Source organism: Lithobates pipiens, unplaced genomic scaffold, assembly GCF_037356315.1.
Source record: "Lithobates pipiens isolate NorthernLeopardFrog02 unplaced genomic scaffold, aLitPip1_a1.2 Scaffold_19, whole genome shotgun sequence".
Lineage (NCBI taxonomy): Eukaryota > Metazoa > Chordata > Amphibia > Anura > Ranidae > Lithobates > Lithobates pipiens.
The window spans coordinates 78,256,789-78,279,469 of NW_027507764.1; the positions used below are offsets into that span (position 1 = coordinate 78,256,789).

Consider the following 22,681-nt stretch of genomic DNA (forward strand, 5'->3'; position numbering starts at 1 on the left):
TACAATATGCCACATTTGTATATGCTATATATTTTTTTCTTTATTTGTCCCCCCCCCCCCCCCATGAAAGTGGAGTTACCATTTAAGTATGTGCACAGTGTTGTTCAGTAACCCAAAAAAGTCAGGATTTCATATGACTATATTTTGCTCTGGGGAAAAAAAAATCAAGTTGAGTTGTTTTCCATTATTTAGGGAATCTATAGAAATGTTATATTGACGTGGGTCAAAATAGATTAGCATGCTGACAATATCCTTGCAGATTGGGCTCCCTGTGACCCTCTTGAACCCCTGCGGTGGCCCTGTTTGGCATATGGATGGACAAAGCAAAGAAAAAAGCAAATGATTGTTGGATATAAACAAATATAAATCAATAGAAAATGTATACATGCACCAACAACACAATCTTTATTGTATACTTGAATGTAAAAAGGGAAGATTTGCTTTCTTTAAGGGGAGATGTGAAATGTTTTTGTGTGTGTTTTGAACAGAGGAGGGGGATTAGAATGCTTGTTGTTTTTTTCGCTTTTTTTTTTTTTTTTATTGCTGTTTGTGCCCCCTGTTAGAGATTCTCTGTCTATTTGTCTTGTTTAGGATTTTATTTTACTTTCAATAATAATAGTAAATTTTGGGTTGTCCCCAGAAAAGTGACCGATGGGGACACTAATTCTGGTAAACTGGGGGTGCCCAATGAATTCTCCTAATTTTGCATGGATTTCCTCTCACTTCCTGTTTGGCTATGAAACAGGAAGTAAAGTGAGATCTCCACAATTAGACACAGATGGTGAAAAAAACATCTGATGGGGATTATAACCTTCCCCTGCTCTATCCAAAATGAAAAAATATATATATTGTCCATTTTATTCTGTCTAAGAAGTACTCCAAAATTTTTACCTTTTTGTCTTGAATTCTTCCTAAATTATAGCACTAGAGCTGCACGATTCTGGCTAAAATGAGAATCACGATTTTTTTGCTTAGAATAAAGATCACGATTCTCGTGGTGCAACATCATCTTTCACATTATACAAAAAAAAAAATAGGCTAACTTTTTCCTGTTTATTTTTTTATTTTGTTAAATTCATTGAAGTGTATTGTTTCCCAATAAATTGTATTTGAAAGACGGCGGCGCAAGTACCGTGACGATATTGCAACAATTGGCATTATATTCTCCAGGGTCTCTGATAGGTATATATATTATAATGTTTGGATGTTCGAAGTAATTTTCTAGCAAAAAGTACTGATTATATCTTGTAACCAACAAGTGTCAAAGTGGTTTGTCTTTAAGTGGTTAAATTGACCTCATTTACAGACCAAAGTTCATCCCTTTTTGATTTAAGAACCAAATGATACATTATAGTTATCTTTCAGCGCTGTGCAATGTTGATAAACATTTGCGGCTTCTTTTTTTGACAGCTGTGAGCAGAGCATGGCTCTGCACTTATTACATAGAATCGTGAAAATGCTTGTTTAAGATCGTGAGGGGGGTTGAATCGAGTTTGAGATTTTTTTTTTAACAATTATGCAAGCAGTAAACTTCAGGTACCTAGGCAGTCCAGGTTTTTCAGCATTAAAGCGGTATATGTGCAGCGTGAGATCATCTAAAGCCTGACTGCCAGTCTCAAGAGGTTTGGAGTGAGATTTGGTGGTATCTCTACTGTGCTGCTCACTGTTCTCCTTGCTGGAGAGGAAGGAATACCTGAGGACCTGCAGAACAATGATCTCCCTGCTTTTGCTTCACTTATTTTATTGATCTGTGTTTTTCCACCTCTTCTACTGCTTTTTGAATATTACCTCACCAGTCATCAGGAGAGAGAAGAAAGCCTTCTCCTCTGACAAAATTGTCCACTTCTATACAGAGACTCAGAACAAGGTGTAGTAAGTAAGTAATGAAGAAAAAGATCAGCTGCAGGAAGAGAATACTGGAGACAAAACCGTTGCCCTTTGCTTTTTATTTGGGCACAGCTTTCACAGTTCCAGTCCTCTTCAACCAGTCTTCACTTCCAGCCCACCATCTGCAAGACAGGGTGCCAGCGGCCTTTAAGTTTCTTGAGTTTAGATGGTTGCCAGTAGTGCATGCACGACCTGCCTGCCAAAAGATTGTTCTTTTAAACAGTCATCATACAAAAATAGTGGGTGGCCAGAGTCCCTTTTCTCCTGAAGGAAAAGTATTTCCAATATTTTTTTGTATTTTAATGGAACAGGATTGTCACAATAGTTGAGAATTATTATTTGAGTATAGGACTACTTTAAAGTGTGTTGCATTCCTTGCCCTTTTATTATTATTACTTGTGTGCGCCCTGTACATTCTGCAAGTAGTTATTACGATGCACTTAGCTTACAGGAGAGCTGTCACGGATGTAGAAACGCTGTTTGCAACAACTCAGTTCAACATTTATTTAATTGCTGTCCTGGACGTACACTTGTGGATCTAGGATAAACTTGGTTCATTGACAGATAAAATAATTCATGGAATATGTATCATTTTTTGGACCATTTTTGGCTTATATAACATCTCTTTGCAGTTCTGAGAATAATTTAATTTTTATCTTTAAAGAAAACCTGTGACGATAAGAATATGCCATCTGCTGTTACTGATAAGTTATGTTTCTGTCTGCCTGACCCTGGCTGCACTGTTCAGGAAGACTATGACCTGGAACTTTGTTAAACCAACCAATGTCTGGTGTCCTAATTGAACACATGGGCAGCACCATGGCAGTTGAAGATCACACAGAGGCCAAGATGGCAGCTTCTTTGGCTGAAAACGATAGGAGGGGTTAGTTGCACAAGGCACCTCAAACCTTTAATGGCTGGTTGACACAAGCAGTTCTGCGGCTCCTGTGCAGTGCGATCAAGCTGAGATGAGTGCAGGGATGATGTATTGAGCTCAGCGGATCACATTGTTTTCTTTTTTTAAACATATTTTATAGAGCTGTCACACAGACCTCCCATGAAGTTAATCTCGTAAAGTTCAATCCAGTGCCTCGCACTGCGCTGAAAAAAAATAGCATGCATCGATTTATTTTATTTTTTTCGATCAACGATTGATGTGTGGATAGTGGAGTCTGTTAGCTTGGCTGAAGTAAAAAACAATGTATGTGCAGTTTGACGAAAAGGTAAGTTTATGACCGGGAAAGGTGAAAAATGAAAGCAGACCTGTTGCTTAGCCCTAAATTGCGTTAAGGTTGGGGAACGCTCATTAGTAGTCTGTTTTTTCAACTGTTGATATCTTTGCCTTTTATCAGTAAATTACTTTTGCCCCCGACTGATCGTTCTTGTTTGTGTCTTGTGAATATGAATGTTTACGCTGCTTGTTCAGTAATCCTGTGAAAATTCAGTAGTAGTTCTGATTACTATAGAAATGTGATTTTCTCAAAATGCCAGTTGTACCTTACTATTTGTTTTGGGTTTCTTATTCTAAGTCTTATTTTTTCTGTTTGAGAATTTTGTAGTTATCTAAAGAAATTGTAGAAAATGTATGTGCTTTTCATTCCATTTCTACAGAGCTTTGATATAAACACCTATAACAGGTTTGCTTCATATTTGAAATCTGTGAAAAAGACAAGGGTTGAAAATCACTATTGGTAGCGCTAAAGTATATGTGAACCCTCATCGTCTAAAACAACCCATTGAGATTAAAATAGGAATGAAAGGCAAAGCATTATATATACATTTTTCCCCTATTTTTAAATAAGTGATCACTTAATCTCTGTTCTCTGGTGTGTAAGGAGCTCAGAGAGCTGGAGGAAGAGAAACCGCAGAACACTAGTCTTCCTAGTGAATGGCTGTGCAGGGAGGGTGTGCCAGGGCTAAGGATGAGCTCAGGCGTAATCACAGGCAGTGAGACATTGCCCGATCCTGCAGCCACGCATCCTGCAGCCCTGCAGCCTCTGCTGCAGTTAGGTAAAGCTGACCATGCACACGTAAATTTCTTTCATTTGCATGCAGAACGAAAGAAATGTAACGTGGTTGTTAATCCACTATCTCACCTTTTTATATCATCCCTCTGTCAGATAAGCTGTATCCTAGTGCCTATGAAAGCCAATTTCTACCTGTTTGAACAGCATCACCCAGTGATCACGTGATTCCAGGCTTTCTGCTCTCCTCGTCTGATGGCTCCAGCAGGCGGGGCCGAGATTCCCCTGCTGACATCAGCCGAGGAGGAGAGAACCTGGAGATGCAGTTAAAACAGGTAGAAATTTGTCTTTTTTTTATTTATTTTTTAAATAAAGCACAGGCACTAGGATACAGCTTTTTATCTGACAGGGGGATGATATAAAGGTCAGATAGTTTTGAAGCAGTGGGAAGAGGAGCGGCCCTAGTGAGAGCTGACAGGCAGGGAGGGGAGGGAGACACAGGAGAGCTGAGGATGACAGAGGCACATAAACTGACCAGTGTCAGGGCTCAGCAGATATAAAGTGGCCAGGTTACAGGGGGAGGGTAGAACCAGGCAGGATTAACCAGGTGTTACAGGGGCCCAAATGACACAGCACAAGTACTGTGCTGTATAAAATGTTTTACAGGATAAATTATTTTTGTTAACAAATGCTTTAATTCATCCATTCGCTCACCTCATCTATTGTATTCTTGCAGTTTCTACCGCCAACTGTTAGAGCTCCCGAACAGTGCCTGCATCTGGATGCGGGTGCTATTTGGCCGACCAATATCTTATTAAAAAATCAAACTAATACATTTCGTCCTGTTCATTAAGAAGTAGATGAAATTGACTTCATGCTATGAAACGCATTTGAATTGCACAGGAACCGCACCACATTCCTGTTCAATTCACATGCAATTCGGTGTGTTGCAATTTGAGTTTATTCATTTTGAATGGGCTTAAATTACGTTGCTTTGCACCAAACTCGTGCATGCACCAATTGTGGAACCGCACTGCAACTCCATCAAACGGTTGTTTTGTATCATGCAATCCGGTGCAGATGTGGGTTTCCTGTACCACATTCTAGTGTGAGCCTAGTAGGGATGAACCAACTTTTTGGCCCAAGATAGTTATCTGCGTTTTGCTGATAGAAAAAAAGGTGCCGATGATGACCACCGAAAATGGTGTGTGATTTTTGCAGTGATTTTACTGTGTTTTATGGTGTGGTTGTCATGGGTCATGTGACTCAAAGGCTGCATAAAAAAAAGCAACACGGGTGTGTGCTTGATCCGTTTTTGCCGCGTTGTCAATGCATTTCTATGGGGAGGTGTGTTTTTGGTAAAAAAAAATTTAAACTGACAAATATGCAGAAACATTGCAAAGGACCAGTGTGAAGACATACATAAAAGTTAAAGGGATGCATTTTTTTTTTTAAAATGCAAAAGTGCTTCAAAAACAGTTTAGAGTGAAAGCAGCCCATCGGCCAAAAACATGCCGATAATCGCTGAAAAACTTATTCATATTCGTTTTAAATTCATGATGTTAATTAAAAAGTCAAATATAATGCAGTGTGTGTGTGTGTATGTACAGTGGTGTGAAAAAGTGTTTGCCCCCTTCCTCATTTCCTGTTCCTTTGCATGTTTGTCACACTTAAGTGTTTCGGAACATCAAACCAATTTAAACAATAGTCAAGGACAACACAAGTAAACACAAAATGCAATTTGTAAATGAAGGTGTTTATTATTAAAGGTGAAAAAAAATCCAAACCATCATGGCCCTGTGTGAAAAAGTGATTGCCCCCCTTGTTAAAACATACTATAACTGTGGTTTACCACACCTGAGTTCAATTTCTCTAGCCACACCCAGGCCTGATTATTGCCACACCTGTTCACAATCAAGGCATCACTTAAATAGGAGCTGCTTGACACAGTAAGGTCCACCAGAAGATCCTTAAAAGCTACACATCATGCCGAGACCCAAAGAAATTCAGGAACAATTGAGAAAGAAAGTAATTGAGATCTATCAGTCTGGAAAGGGTTATAAAGCCATTTCCAAAGCTTTGGGAATCCAGCGAACCACAGTGAGAGCCATTATCCACAAATGGCGAAGACATGGAACAGTGGTGAACCTTCCCAGGAGTGGCCGGCCGCCCAAAATTACCCCAAGAGCGCAGCGACGACTCATCCAAGAGGTCACAAAAGACCCCACAACAACGTCCAAGGAACTGCAGGCCTCACTTGCCTCAGTTAAGGTCAGCGTTCATGCCTCCACCATCAGGAAAAGACTGGGCAAAAATGGCCTGCATGGCAGAGTTCCAAGGAGAAAACCACTGCTGAGCAAAAAGAACATCAAAGCTCGTCTCAATTTCTCCACAACACATCTTGATGATCCCCAAGACTTTTGGGACAACATTCTGTGGCCCGATGAGACAAAAGTGGAACTCTTTGGAAGGTGTGTGTCCAAGTATATCTGGCGTAGAAGGAACACTGCATTTCATAAAAAGAACATTATACCAACAGTAAAATATGGTGGTGGTAGTGTGATGGTCTGGGGCTGTTTTGCTGCTTCAGGACCTGGAAGACTTGCCGTGATAAAAGGAACTATGAATTCTGCTGTCTACCAAGAGATCCTGAAGGAGAATGTCCGACCATCTGTTCGTGTACTCAAGCTGAAACGAACTTGGGTTCTGCAGCAGGACAATGATCCTAAACACACCAGCAAGTCCACCACCGAATGGCTGAAGAAAAACAAAATGAAGACTTTGGAGTGGCCTAGCCAAAGTCCTGACCTGAATCCTATTGAGATGTTGTGGTATGACCTTAAAAAGGCCGTTCATGCTCGAAAACCCTCTAATGTAACTGAATTAGGACAATTCTGCAAAGATGAGTGGGCCAAAATTCCTCCAGGACACTGTAAAAGCCTCATTGCACGTTATCGCAAACGCTTGGTTGCAGTTGTTGCTGCTAAGGGTGGCCCAACCAGTTATTAGGTTTAGGGGCAATCACTTTTTCACACAGGGCCATGATGGTTTGGATTTTTTTTCACCTTTAATAATAAACACCTTCATTTACAAATTGCATTTTGTGTTTACTTGTGTTGTCCTTGACTATTGTTTAAATTGGTTTGATGTTCCGAAACACTTAAGTGTGACAAACATGCAAAGGAACAGGAAATGAGGAAGGGGGCAAACACTTTTTCACACCACTGTATATGTATATGTGTATATATATATATATATATATATGTGTGTGTGTATGTATGTATGTATGTATGTATATATATATATATATATATATATATATATATATATATATATATATATATATATATATATATATATATATATAGTGTGTATATGTATGTATATATATATATTGTGTGTGTGTGTGTGTGTGTGTGTGTGTGTGTGTATATTACCACTTCCGGACCACCGATATACGTCCTAACTTTGAAGAGGAATATCGTTATGGCAGCAGCTAGCTGCCATAACCCCGTTTTATTCTCTTTGGCCGGTGGTCCGGTTTTCGATAATAGTGGTCTCTGTGGCGGATTCGCCACAAGATTGCTTTTATCGGTGGCGGGAGAGGGCCACCCTACACCGCTTACCGGAGCCGTCGGCAGAGGCGATTGGATCGTCTTCCTTGTTGGGTATGGAGACGAGTGAGGGGGAAGATGACCCCCCCCCCCCCCCATCTCCATAGCATTGCAGGGTGGAAGCAACGTCAAAATGGCACTTCCACCCATAGCTGTTAAAGGGCCGTTTTAAAATAAATAAATAAATGTAAATGACGTGTTATTTTTTTTTTTTTATTTATTTATTTTTTTTGCATTTTAGTGTAAATATGAGCTCTCATATTTCAGAGGTCCTGTCATGCTTTTTTTTTTTTTTTTTTTTTTTTTTTGTGTGTGTATTACAAGGCATGTTTACATTCCTTATAATAGGAATAAAAGTGATATTTAAAAAAAAAACAAAAAAAAAATTTAAAAATAAAAGGTAGGTAAAATAAATGAGATTTTTTTTTTTTAAACGAGCCCATGTGCAGAAGCAAACGCATACGTGAGTAGCGCCCCCATATGAAAATGGTGTTCAAACCACACATGTGAGATATCGCTGCGATCTGTAGAGTGAGAGCAATAATTCTAGCCCTAGACCTCCTCTGTAACCCAAAACATGCAACCTGTAGAATTTTTTTAAACATCGCCTATGGAGATTTTTAAGGGTAAAAGTTTGTCGCCATTCCACAAGCGGGCGCAATTTTGGCGCGTGACATGTTTGGTATCAATTTACTCGGCATGACATTATCTTTCACAATATAAAAAAAATTGGGCTAACTTTACTGTTATCTTATTTTTTTTTTTATTCAAAAAAGTGTATTTTTTTCACCAAAAAAAAAAAGCGTGCTCGTAAGACTGCTGTGCAAATACGGTGTGACAAAGGATTGCAATGACGCCATTTTATTTTCTAGGGTGTTAGAAAAAAAAATGTATGTTTGGTGGGGATTCTAAGTTCTAGCTAAAAAACTGTTTTTAACTTGTAAACGACAAATCTCAAAAAGAGGCTCAGTCCTTAAGTGGTTAAGGTGAAAAGCCTCCTGTGATGCAGCAGCCCCCCCAGAGCCTCCCTTTTATTTACCTGAACCTGGTCTTTCCAGCGACGGGGATGAACAAACCAGCTCCAGCCGGTGTCTCGGGTCCTGATTGGATAGATTGATAGCAGCGCAGCCATTGGGGGTGGGGGCGGGTCCTGCTGTCTGTTTCAATGGACGCAGCAGCAGGACACAGGAGCACGCCCACACGAGTACCCCAAGGGAGAACGGCTCTCCAATGGGGTATGCAAGAAGAGGAGCCAGGAGCGCCACTGAGAGACCCCAAAAGAGGAGGACCGGGACCACTGCGAAACCAACTGCACAGAGGAGGGAAGTATGATTTTTTATTTTTTTTTCCAAACAAACCTTTTCTCCCACCCGCAACCAAAACACGCCCCTATTTCACAGACCCAAAAAGCACCATGCAATTTCCCTGCTGCTGTGGTTTATAAAGGTGCAGGCACCTTTTTCCTGCATTTCCCGCAGGTACAAAAGCCCATTCTAGCTCAAACCCAGGCACCACCAAACGCGTAGATGTGAACCTAGCCTAAAGGTCTTATCCCTCCTTTAGCCTGTGACTTGGCAGTAGATAGAGAAGCAAGGCATCGATGAGCCCATCTCCCTATGGCTCTACTTTCTCCTATCAGCATGTTCTTGGTTCGCCCATGATCACTGTAGCGTAATTGATTGCGTGAGGGTGATACAAAGTCAAAGGTACTTTCACTACTTTTTATTAAAAAAATGATCAAATACAATTGATAAATGTATGGCTGTACACTTATGTTGGTAAAGGAACCCTGGATAGTCCACCAGTGTAAAGAATATGGGAGACAATTCCACATTATTACATTTCATTATATTGCACAGATGTGGGATTGCTTTGTTCTTATAGCCATTCTTATTCTGCAACCTACAATCCATTTACAGGGATATAATGTGAATTGTGAAACACTTTAGACAAAAGCTCCTTTGCACTCATTTTGGAGTAAACTTGGGATAGATAAACTGCTGCGGAGCTGAATTGACAAAATTCCTACACTGCTCATAAGTAATGATAATTGAATATCTTTCCCACTGTAATGGTAGTAAAAATTAAATTAGACAAATACATTTCTTTTTCTAATATAACTTTATTAGCACTAGAGAATGTGAAATGTTGTTTTCAGAATGTGTAATTGGATGGTAATTTAAAAATGGGGGGAAAGTATTTTTGAACATTATAAACTACATTACTTGGAGTATGTACAGTAATGGAAATGTGTAGGAAATTACTCGATCTTGTTGTAAAGCTCTTAGTTCTGCCCTTTTCATATTGCTGATTTACTTTGGCATTTAGCAAATGCTGAAATGTTAAATCTGAACTATAGGCTAACAACTAAAATCTACAGATAAAATATATACATGCAAGCTATTTTGGGGCTTGTTCACACCAGGTGCAGCTTTGAAACACGTGCAAAAAATGTGTGAATGCAGTTGGATGCATTTTGATCTGTACTCCAACTGTATAGACTGCCCAAAATCAAGGTGATCCTATGGGTATAGGTCACATCATTGCAGCGCAGTTAAAAGAAAAATTTGAGCATTCTGAATCTTTCCACATGCAAATGCACTGTGCCCTTTTAAGCCAAGAAAGCCAAGTCCAAAAACAGAAAAATGCACTGCTAAGGCAGTGCTAAATGCAGCGCAAAACGCATGTCGAGCATGCTTCAAATGCATGTAAACATGCAGTAAAAAAGCGCCGTTATGTGCAGTTTCTGGTGTGAACGGACCCTTTTTCTGCACCACACAAAAACACACTGCCCTTTTGCAGACATCAGACATGCGGGTGTCATTAATTCTTAAGGCTCCTCTTTGCATCTAGCAAACACATGCATGTTTGTGCCCACCAAAATGCATAGTACCTCATTATCATGTGGTGCCACAATTTAAAAAAATCATACCGGCACCTTTTTTTGTATGTTCCCTGTTCAAGGCCTATTGAAATTAATATAGTGCCCTAAAATGCAGCACGCAAGAGTGCGCAAAACAGCGATTGCACTTGGACACACCTCCTGTGTCCAAGTCAAGCCAAAGGCCTGTGACACAGGCCTCCTGTGTCAAGCCAAAGGCCATTTTGCATGTAAGCAAGGCCATTTTGCATGTAAGCAAGGCCTTACATGCAAAATGGATTTCTGTATTTCCAGTTCTGAGGTTTACACAGATCTGATGCACAGCCCGGTGTAGCAGAGCAGGAGACTTGGTTTTAATATGCTGCAGTAAAGTAACACTGACAGGTCTGGACATTCCCCCAGCCTGTGATTGGACAATAAATGGAAAAGCTGGTTTCTGGATTGGGCACAAAGTACAAGCAATTTCTCAACCTGCTTTCCAGATATTGAAAATGGCCGGTGTGACATTGATGTGCAAAGGCTATAGACTGCTGCGATTTCCCATGATGCTCAGCTTCTTTGTTGGTACACCTTTGATCCTCCTCCTGTAGTATATGTTCTGTAATAGGGCACAGGCTATTATTTATTTCTAAAGTGACGCATTTGTTTGAAATCTATTGATATTTGCTTTTGATTGCATATTTTATTTTGTTATAGTATGATGCTTCTCTTTATTTAACATTTTTAAAAAAAATGTTGGTATCACACATTTTTTTGGTGCTAGCAGCTTGGAGGTTAACTACCCAAGCGCAGGGATTTCTCTTAACGTTTAAAGCCTAAAATATGGTAATGTTTATTGAAAACATATTTGAGCATACATGGAAAAGAATTGGCTAATGTAAGAATCGAGAAACATGAAATCGCATGGCTATGAGGAAGATCCCAAGAGTTTGTTATAGGATTTCTTAAACTTTGGAATATTATTTTTGTTTGGATGTGGCTCATGACCTTCCCACATGGGCTACCTGAACATTTGTACGATCCATGCAACCTATCACCTCAGGCCTTCTTTGTCTCCAATGTCTGATTTAATACTTTACATCACCCATTCTACCTGCTTTTTGTATTGCATGCTCCGTTTGCTCTCCCCTTCCCTTCTCTCTATTTCCCTTCTCTATTTACACAATGTTTCCTGCAGTGAAAGCTGATAAGGGGTCAGGAGAAGCCCTTTATTAGCACAGCATGGTGCCGCATTTTGTACACCCTCTTCTCTTTTAAGCCAGCCATAGATGGTTCGAATGGTTTGAATCTCTGCCAGTTCCTTCTGTACCGGCCAAGATTCAAACGGTCTGTGGCAAGCTTTTAGGTCCCCATACTTGTTCACTTATTGTCGGTTCTTCGCCGGTTCAGTGAGCTTGTAAAGCAGTCCTTTAGGCCCATATAATGGTTCGGTCCTTATCAGTATAGTTTCAGTATGGTTACAGTACTTCCTAAATTTACATTATTGTAAAAATATTTTCAATCATATCCCGCAATGCATTGGACCCTGGTAAACGCTAAGGCCGCGTACACACGGGCGGATTGTCTGGCCAACTAAGTTCGTCAGAGAATCCGACAGACAGTCCGTTCAAAATTTGCATGAACGGACTTGACCACACACGATGAGCAGACAGTCCGCTGAAAGCGTGCGCGATGACGTGTACAGCACGTACGACGGGACTAGAAAAACGACGTCCTATACACTGCAATGCAACCTTCGGCCGTGTAAATCCTTTCTGAGCATGCGCCATACTTAGTCCGTCCAACTTGCCTTCACACGAGCGGACTGTCCGCTGAAACCAAGTTTGGACGGACAAAACCAAGTTTGAACGGACAAAATTTCGGAAATTCCGTAAGACTTTGTTCGTCAGACAGTCCGCTGAAAAAGTCCGCTGAAGCCCACACACGAGCGGACTGTCCGCTGAAACACGGTTCAGCGGACTAAGTTGGACAGACAATCCGCCCGTGTGTACGCGGCCTTAGAATAATAAACTTTTATTACCTTTGCATTGAAGATGACCACAATGGTACCAATCTTTGAATTATGAGGAATGCAGTTGTAGCTTTTATTATTTTTAAAATTTATTGGAAAAGCCACCTAGATTAATGGAAAAGCTGGTAGCTTTTGAAACCTGCCACTCCATATTAACACCACAAGATTCTTATTGTTATCATTAATAGCCAGAAAAGCCTCTTCTGTGTCTCTCTCTGATTTAATTTTGATTTGTCACTCTACCCTGACGGTTTGCAGCTCTTAGCCATGAAATCAGATCCGCAGAATAAAAAATAAAGTAGATTGTGGTACAGAAAATCCCTTTTTTTGGATGTTTGTTTTTTTACATGTTTACTTTTTTTGGTGTACAGTTTACAATGTGATGCCATGCTGAGCTGAGATGCATCTATTCGCTAGTTAGAAATGCAGGGGAAATCTGCTTTGCAAGACCAATGCTGCGTACATACGATCGGACTTTCCAGCAGAAAAGGTCCAGCGGTCTTCCCGACGGAGTTCCGACCGAACGGACTTGCGCACACACGAACGGACCAAAGTCTGTTAGTTTTGAACATGATGACGTACGACGGGACTAGAAAAGGAAGTTCAGTAGCCAATAGCTGCCCTTGCGTCGTATTTTGGTCCATCGGACCAGCATACAGACGAACGGTTTTCCCAATAGAAATTGATTCCGTCTGACAGATTTGTAACATGTTCTATTTCTAGGTCTGTTGGAATTTTTGAAGAAAAAAAATCAGATGAAGCCCACACACGCTCGTAATATCCGACGGAATGATTCCGTCTGACCTTTTCTGACAGAAAGTCTGGTCGTGTGTACCCGGCATCACATTATACAATTGTCTTCTACAGTTTTCCTTTAAATTTACCAAAACCATATAATATGAGGTCAAACCAAAGCACTTTCAATAAGTATGCAATCAAGCAAGCCCTTGCACTATAGGTAAAGTTAGATCTAAAGGAAATTTAAAAATAGAAGTAGAGCTTTGCTGTCCCACTCTAGCATATAGATAACAGATTGATCTAAAATAAATATTTTTGCTTACATTATTTCCCACAGTTGATTTATCGTTAAGAACAGCATGGTAGCATAGACCTTCAACCTCTAATTTTGCAGGACCCATTGTTTCCTGAAAGTGAACCAGTTTCAAATGGATTAATGCTTAAATTTACATATTCACACTTCCTTTATTACTGTGCATGATTAGTTATTAAAGATTTGATTTTTACCCATGTTTATTGTGTATTTCTTTGTCTGAGCTGGACTAGCTGTGGTGAGTGTGTAACAGGGCAAGAGATCATTTGAAGTCTGTAAGTTGCTGTCAGCTGCCTGACCTCATACACTGAGCACTCTGAATATGGGAGATGTTGTGTGTGGTTGACAGGCCATCAAATGTCCAGTTTCAGGTAAACTTTGATTACTTCAGAAATGAAAGTTCTAGAACCAACAGCACACAATTTCCAAATCCGTTCAGCCATGGTAGCAACAATAGTTCTATCCCAATAGGCGTCCTTTAATGGCTACAGGGCACAATGCCTTGTGTTTCCAGTTTGCAGAGACATAGAACAGCCAAGTCAACACTATAGGTGTCTGATCACGTAGAGGCCACCATACATGGGGCAGAAATAACCTCAACATACAAGTGTTTGGTAAATTTAGCAATTTTCTCATGGTGTATGAAGCAGGATTGATTACAGAAGGCATTGGTGTCTCTGCTGTTGGGCTGCCTTGAGTCTTTCATTCATTTTATCTCTGGAAATACAATGGAGATTTCATACATGCACTGAATAGCAGACCTGCAGGCCTGTTATAGAGAATCATATCTCAGGATCTGAGTGTTTCTTTCCAACCAATTATTTCCTTGTGCATGGCCACTTTTAGATCCATCTTCTCTTTAGAAAGCTGTAGTATGTATTGGGTTCTGTAGAGTACTAAATTATAAAGAGGGATCTGGAAATGGCAAATTGACTCCAGGGTACTCCACAGCAATGTACTCCATTCAGTTGTGTGCTGTAACCATTACTGTAAATGACCTTTCCCCATGCCCCCAAAATGACATTTTGACTTAGTCTTGTCTGTGAAGCCTCTCTGCAGAGCAGTGCTTGGCAGTCACGTTGGCAGATAATTGCCACTGTTGTCTAGTAATTGGAGAGTGATTTGGAGAATGCTTTGCTTTTAGCTTGTGGCTTTCATTAGCACATCATGTTTTTATGGCTCTGCAACAGAACGGAAAATACACTATCTGAAATAAATGAAAACTTTTTTTTTTTTTTTGTTAGGCCCCTTTCACACTGGATACAGAGGTGGTGAAAGCCGGCAACGCTGTGATCCTTTCACACTGGAACGCTTTTGCCATGCTTTTCCAGGGTGACAAAAGTGCATTAAAGCCGTTCTCCATTAAATCCTATGTAACTGTTCACACTGCAGAAATGCTGCACTTTGAAAAGTCCTGCATACTTAATCCTTGTGCAGTTTTTCACAAAAGGCACCGCTTTTATTGTAAGTCAGTCAACACAACACATCAAAAGTGCATTAGTGTAAAAGGGCCCTTATTTTTCAGTAAACTTATTTCATTTATGATGGATATAGCTCAGGGTTAGCAGAATATACATTTCAAACTGCCATACAGGGTGATGGAAGGTATCGGGGGGGTACTGGTGTATAGCACTGCTTTCTTAAAATTCTTCCACTAAACACCGTGAGAGGCCTTAAACCTGAGACGTACACGCTCTGCAGATATGAAATTTTCATGTTGATGTTTACCCATCCGCTCATTAGCGTTTTAGAGTTGCATTTATACGTTTTGTGTGGATGTGTCTGAGACCATGGGAAGCCAAGCTGATAGTTGCATGCTAAGCACTCACCAGGCACGAGGGTTCTGGGACAAGCCTAGGAAGAATAGTTGAGCAGGCCTGGGAGTTGATTCAAAACTGGAGGTGACAGTAGGTGATATGAGTTTTGCTGGCATTGACCCATATACACTAGAGATTATGGTCCCCCTGTTGTAAATATTGCATTCTGGTGTGTGTGTGTGTGTGTGTGTGTGTGTGTGTGTGGCCCTTTTAAAAAGTACAGAAACCATTTTGTCCCAGCTTTGTAGAGCAGAATAGCCACTAAACGTTTTTTAGACTCTGGCTTCAAATTAATTTTTACACTTAATATTTTTATCTATTTTTATTTTTTATATCCATAAAACAGACACGTGTATTAGAACATATTTGTATAGGCAAATACATGGATATTTGTATGGGCATCAAGCAGGGTCTACTTCTTGTTGTCTTGCATGTCTAATGCAAATCTATCGCCTCTCGCCTTGTGACTTGCTACAAACTTACACTGTAGCAGTCTGATTACTGGAGGAGAGGAGACCTGCAGCAGACTGACATCCTCTTAGTCCAGGCCAGGGGTGTCCAATATGTGGCCCAACACAGAATTGTTAACTTAAAGCGGAGTTCCGCCTGAAAAAAAAAAAATTAAAAGTCAGCAGCTACAAAAACTGCAGCTGCTCACTTTTAAAATAAGAACACTTGCCTGTCCAGGGCACCCACAATGTCCTCACCTGAAGCTGACCCTTCCCGCGGCTCCGGGCAGAGGCAGTGGCATCATAAGTAAGGGAATCGGGAAGTGAAGGCTTGGGGCTTCACAGCCTGTTTCTCTACTGCATGTGCGTGAGTCATTCTAAGTGTTCTGACTGGTCCCCACTGTCTTCTAGGGGCCTGTGCGTCTCCCAGAAGACAGCGGGGTGGGGGGGGGGAGATGGAGGAGGGCGTAGATCGCTGTGGATACTGCGGCAATCTTTTCCAGTAGTGGAAGAAAATACATGGATTAGACAGGTGTCTGCTCCCCCTTGAAAGGTGGCAAATATGACACCGGAGGGGGGGAGGAACTGGATCAGAGGAAAGTTCAATTTCTGGGTGGAACTCCGCTTTAAAAATGGCGAAACTTTTTTTTGGGAGCGGAGAAATTTTTCGTACAAAAAAATGCACTTAAACTTGCCAAAAATGTGGCCAAAGAAAAATTTGACTTAGGGGTTGATTTACTAAAGGCAAATCCACTTTGCACTACAAGTGCATTTCACGTGCACTTGAAAGTGCAGTCGCTTTAGAACCGAGGGGGAGATTCAAAGAAAATAAACCGCATTTTTGCTTGCACATGATTGAATGATAAAATCAGCAGAGCTTCCCCTCATTTGAAATCATCCCCTCAAATTTACAGCGACTGCGCTTCCAAATGAATTTGCAGTGTACTTGTAGCGCAAAGTGGATTTGCCTTTAGTAAATTAACCACTGTGTCTCTTCACTGGACTTTTCTAAGTTTTATCTTCCCTAAGAAAAATAGCCTATTCTTTGCAATTATTGATGTCTGCAGTTTTTGGCAGCACCTAGATTTGTGAGCAACTGTGTTCAAGCATGAAGCAAACCAAGGGCAAAATTAGAACCAAAATATCTGATGAGCACCTTCAGAATTTGAGAATTGCTACTACATCCACCCGACCAGATAATGATACGTTAGTTTATCAAAAACTGTGTCAAATATTGCACTAGTTTTATGTTGCCCTCTTTTACGTTTATAATTAAAAAGAAATATTACAAAAGGTTTTATTACTCAGATAGGTGCAATATCTTTATCCATGATGGTTAACTTGTGATCTGCCTGACTTTTTTTTTTTTTTTCTGCTCATCAGCTCTCCTTATTGTTAGTGTATTTTATGTGTGGCCCAAGACCATTTCTCTTCAGTGTGGCCCGGGAAGGTCAAATGGTTGGACACCTCTGGTCTAGGTAAAGTCGCATGACTCGAGCTTAGGGATGGCTTTTTAATGATAAAAGGTCTAGCTTTTGTAAATATTTTGCTGTTTCTGTATATTGTGACAGGTCAGGAATTACTCCTGCAGACTTGAAAAGTTACTAAAAGGTCCACGGAGGATGAATTTATGAATTGGTTTGCGCTTGTAATAAAATTCTCCTACACAACATGACATCGCTTCTCTTCTATGCTGCCTCTAAGTGCACCTTGCTTGTCAACTGCCCTCTTCATAGTCCCACTCTCAATATAATTGCTGTGACATTTTCCTTGCACCTTGTTATACATTACATGTTTTAGAGCCTGGGGGCCTAGGTTCAGTTTATATGAAGGCTCCAAATTCTTTCTGTAGGTACTTACACCTTTTACTTCTTTACTCTCTGTGTTTTTATAGAGAAAAGGCAGACTGGATTTTAGTAGATCATTTGATCAAAGTTTAAGTGATTCTTCCTCTCACTCTCAGGATAAACATCATGAGAAGGAGAAAAAAGTAAGTTCATCTGCTACCTTCAGATGCATGGAACAACTGCTCCATCCGAATTGTCACCGCTCATTAGTGCAGCTTTTGCCATGATAGTGTCTCTCTGTGCCATTTCTAGTGATGTGAGCATGACCTAGTTCCTCATTCATTCTCTGCATGTGCTTCTAGATTCACATTATCTTGTGGCTGATTGACCCAACCACTTCCTTCAGGTGATTGGATGAAACTGAACTCTGTTTTGAAAATTAGAGGTAGAACTTTGAACGTATTTTATTTCTAATACATAAAGGATGAAGATACTCCAGGTTTTTTCTTGTAGTAGTTTCTTAATATATTACGCTGTTAAGTCTTTGTGCTCCTTCCACTCTTTTGGGTCTCGTGGGAATTTGACCGATGAGAGCTTGAACTGTTTTCAAAGATAGTAAGTGATTGTTGGGGTGGTTGCCCAAAGAAATAGGTTAATGTCTAGCTGCCATTTTTCCAGAGGAGTTGAAAATATGAAATTCTAACTCGTTTAGATATTATTAGCCAACAGCAGTATTTTTTCAGGTTTTCCAAACTACCCTACAATTTTCCATAAGTGTAGCCAACCTGCGAACTGGCAATGCATCATCTGTCCAAGCTTCCCCAAATGAATGTAATTCAAGGCACTGCCTTCAGAGCTGGGTGCAGACCATTAAATTGTATTCAGTTTGGTATATTTGGCACGTTTGAACTTTTTCATGCTGATAGCACCTCATCCGAAGATTTATTTGGTGGCAGTTAGCAGTGGTCATCAAAACATCTGTACTTCTCTCTCTCCTCAAGCATTATCCCAAACAGTCATCAGTTTCACCTATCCATAAAATTATACTACTTCTGCATTAAAATCACAAACGCTCTTTAATGTGATTCCAAAGGTTGTATTTTTTATTTTTTTGCATATACGCATAAATACTTAACTGTACTGTGCAATGGTATTCTCTTGGCACCAGAGCCGCCCTCCTGTGAATGGACATTGTTCATTTACACACAGAGCATGGCTCGCCTGCCCCTCCTGGTGTCTCCTCATTGGCTCACTGGATGTGATTGTGTGAGCCAGTGAGAAGAGAGACCCAAGAGAGCTGCTGTTCTCTTGCACATCGCTTGATTGAGATGGGGCTTAGGTAAGTATGGGGGGGGGGGGGGGGGGGGAGAAAAAAGCCTTTGCCTTTAAAACTACTGAAAATACAATACAAATACATTTTTTAAACCCTTAGTAGCAGTCACATGACACCTATTTTATTTTAAAGCTGGCTGCTGGCAGAGATCAGAATTGCTGCTTTTGCTGATTTCATTCCCACTCTTGTGCTTCAACTCTTAGTAGCCCTTGCTGCTCAGAAGGCCTGTAAGATGGGGATCTTATGGAAATCAACCGGGGGGGGGGGGGGTGGTTGTAACTGGATGTGATGGAGATATGTAGGAGTGTCTCTCCTCTTCCTGCAGAATGACAATAAAATGCCATGTGACACAACCTTGACCTACCAGCTCTCGCTGGCAAATTGCAATAAGATTATCATTTATCGTTTATCTCTTTAGGGTGGACCTGAACTCAAAGAATTAGGATTTGCTTTTGTGTTGCTTTTTGTCTTTTTTGTGGTATAAGCAAGGAACCAATTAGACCTCTGTAGTTTATTACTGGGCTTTTACTAAACAAAACGCTGTACATATAATCTATTACAATCATAGGAATACAGTACAAGGCTGGCAGGTATTAAACATTCCTATAATGTACATATGCACAAGCTATCCTTTTCTGGTTAGCATGGATAATGTGCGCAAGAGGGATACACTAAAAGTTAACGGGTTGTAGATTTAGTGTCCTCCCCAGGTAACATTACTATTTTTAGTCTTTATGATGGAACCGTATTCCAGGAGACATGAATCTTCCAGGACTTCTTCTTTGAATTCCTCCAGAACTTCTCTTCCTTTGTCTCTCAGCACATGGTTTGTTCAAGTCCTATTTTCTGTAGCATCATTTCCTGTCCTGAGCTTCATGAACCAGTCCAACAGGTTCATTTGTATATCAATAGGGGAATCTTTTCATTTAAACAATACATGGTCTTAAAATGTTAGTCCATGTTTATGTCAATAAAGTAGCCATAGCAACACGGCTGTGTTATAGGGAATAACTAGAAAAATATAACAGTTTGTCTTGAATGCCTTCTGAAAAATAGTGCGTTTCCTTGCATGCTAGAGTACGTAGGCCCTTCTGTACCTAAAGCCTCTTGGCTGTATATCTGCAGTGTAGGATAAAAGGCAGTGCTGACTTTGACTACTAGTCTCACTAGATTTAAAGTGAGATTTGATGATGTCACTACTGTGGTGCTCGCTGTTCTCCTAGCTTATACATAAGAAACCAAAGCCCCGCCTCCGCCAAGATGGTCACCTTCACACAGAAACACTGTCCAGAACAAGGCATGATAAGTCTAACTGGGAAAAGATCAGCTACAGGGTTAGCACAGGCAATGTTGGTGACTAGTCTTTTGCCTGCCATTTTTGGGCACAGCTACCAGAGTTTAGTTTCTCTTTAAAGGTAAAATGCTAACCACTTCACTTGATGAGTATTTCAGTTTTCCTTGTGCATGTACAGGCTTTAACTAGCATAAGGATTTTAGAGAACACATAGCAGTCCTACGTCTTTACGGCCTAGAATGCTTCATTAAGGGAAAGTGTTTAACCATGGGCTTACTGGGCACTTAAATCCCCTTTCTGCCAATTTTCAGCTTTCAGCTCTGTCACTCTTTGAATGACAATTGCATGGTCATGCAACACTGTACCCATATAAAGTTTTTATATATTTTTTCTCACAAATAGTGCTTTCTGTTGGTGGTTTTTAATCACTGCTGGGTTCTTTATTTTTTGAAAAAAAAAAAGAAAAAACCGAACATTTTGAAAAAAAAACCTCCAAACTGTTTTAACTAGTTTGTTATGAAATGTTGCAAACAGGTCATTTTTAGCCTTCATTGATGTTCGCTGATAAGGCTGCACTGAGGCATACCGATAGGTGGCACTGGTGGGCACTGATATGCACTGGTAAATGGTAATGGTGGACACTTCTTGGCAGCAGTAAGTGTCCGTGTGTGGGTCCAATGTCCCCCTGACAGAAGCCTGTAATTGATTTTTTATTTTTTTCCTCCTTGCGCTGTCCTCACGCTGCCAGTGTGAGGAAATAAAAAGTCAGTTGCGATCTTTTGTTTAGATTATGTGATCAGTTGTCATTGGCTGACAGCTGATCATGTGCTATGGGGCTGGGATTGGTGGGTGAGTAATAGCCCACTATCACTTGACTCTGGATCACAGGAGGACAAAGATAATTGTACTCCTGTGACCCACAAAAGATGTATGGGCAAAAAAGCTTTGGACATGTTTCTCTTTTAAATTAAACTTGTTACATGGGCAAAGCACGGGGTTGGTTTAAGAGCAGAGGTGAGGTAATGGGTGTGGGACGGGCATAGATGGGTCTGTTGTACATTCAGTATAAATAATTGAAGGACACTCAAGCGAAGCTGTTGCTAATGGATGAGAACATTCCAGTTTTTAAAGGAATGTTTTGCTCGCTATCAGAAGATGAGACGGTTTCCCTCAATCGTGGGATTTAATTGTTTTCTATAAAAAATCTGCAGCTTCAGACAGCCTGTGTGATTATAAGGATAAAATACTTTAAGCAATGCATGTAACATGCATGGCCATTCACAACAGATTGGAAAGGTGTAAATGGGCACTTGGCTTTTAATATACACCTGTAACACTCATTATCCAAAACTGTCTAGCATTGGGCTTGAATCTGCGGAAAGAACCAAGTGCAACATCTACCACTTCTACTTTTATTCCTCCACAATATTTGCTTGTTTCTTTTAAATACAGGAACAGCTGAATATCACTGCGATTAATCGCTGTGTTCATATATCAGAAATTGATCGTGTACCCAGGTGTGAATGTGTCACTTCTGTGTTTTTGTTTGGAATATATTGTTACCTGCATGCTCTTATTTAGATATTTGGTCATTATGGTAAGGAAGCTGTCTTGCACTTATGAAATTATAGGTTTTGCCTATTTTCTTTCAAGTTATTCTTTTTTTTTTATTTTTAAACTCGTATCAATAGAATTAACTAGAATGCCTGGTGCCTGAACCTAGCACTTTTACAACCCTTGCCTATTATTTAAAGAGCAACTCTAGGCAAACAGCAATGCATTGTGTAATTGCCTTACTACTCAGTCTTGAAACCAAATGCCTCTTTCTAAGCCAACACAGGGTGCAATGAATCAGTTTCCTCTATGAGCTGAGCCCTTTTCCTACCCTGTGGATCGGGCATTTCCTCCCCACTAGTTATCTTCTTGGGCACTTGTGTTCTCCTGTCTCTGGACCATTTGGGAGAGACGTGGACATTGGAAGTGTCACCTCCAACGATAGCTGATGTCCACATCACACAGGCACTAGGAAGAACGACCCCAGGAAGAAAATCAAAGAAGATAAGATTGTCACCGGACTCAGGCTTCAGGTAAGTAAAATGGGCATTTAATATCTTGAAGTTGGGATTTAAAATGAGCAGCCCCATTTATTTGGCTTATTTTAAACCTAATTTACTACAATATTTGTTATACAAGATGTGATTTTCTTTCTCTCTTGCGTGCTCTCTTTAAAAAAAAAGAAATAATAAAAAAAAAGAATTAAAAATAAATAAATAAAACCCTTTAATTGCCTAGAGCTGAGAAAAAAAAAAAACACTGTCGCATTTCAGTGTGGGAGAAAACATGCAGACACTGTAAAAAGTGTGAGTTTTTGATTTCCCAAATTGCCCACCTTCTTTTCTTCACTTTGTAATTATATTCTATGTTTAATTTTGTAAAACCAATTCATTCAGAATTCTTGTACCCCTGCTGTGCTAATGGAATGTAGACGTGAGTCTCTCTCTGTTCTCCATAGTGGATATTGCGGTTATACCGGGAATTGCTAACCGGATGCTCCTTACCGTGTGGCAATGCTGGTCAATGATGGTAACTGCTA

At 40.3% G+C, this 22,681-nt stretch overlaps 1 protein-coding gene across 8 annotated transcripts in view; it reads left to right on the forward strand.

The window, feature by feature from the left end:
• The window catches only part of MLLT10 (MLLT10 histone lysine methyltransferase DOT1L cofactor), a 307,092-nt gene that overhangs the window by 97,741 nt on the left and 186,670 nt on the right, over nt 1-22,681 (forward strand). For 4 of the 8 annotated variants that reach the window (XM_077490949.1, XM_077490944.1, XM_077490945.1 and 1 more), the window contains one exon: nt 17,569-17,664. The exons of the other annotated variants lie outside the window; for them this stretch is intronic. In XM_077490949.1, the coding sequence (XP_077347075.1) occupies nt 17,569-17,664 (96 nt within the window). The remainder of the gene's footprint in view (nt 1-17,568; nt 17,665-22,681) is intronic. 8 annotated transcript variants of the gene reach the window in all.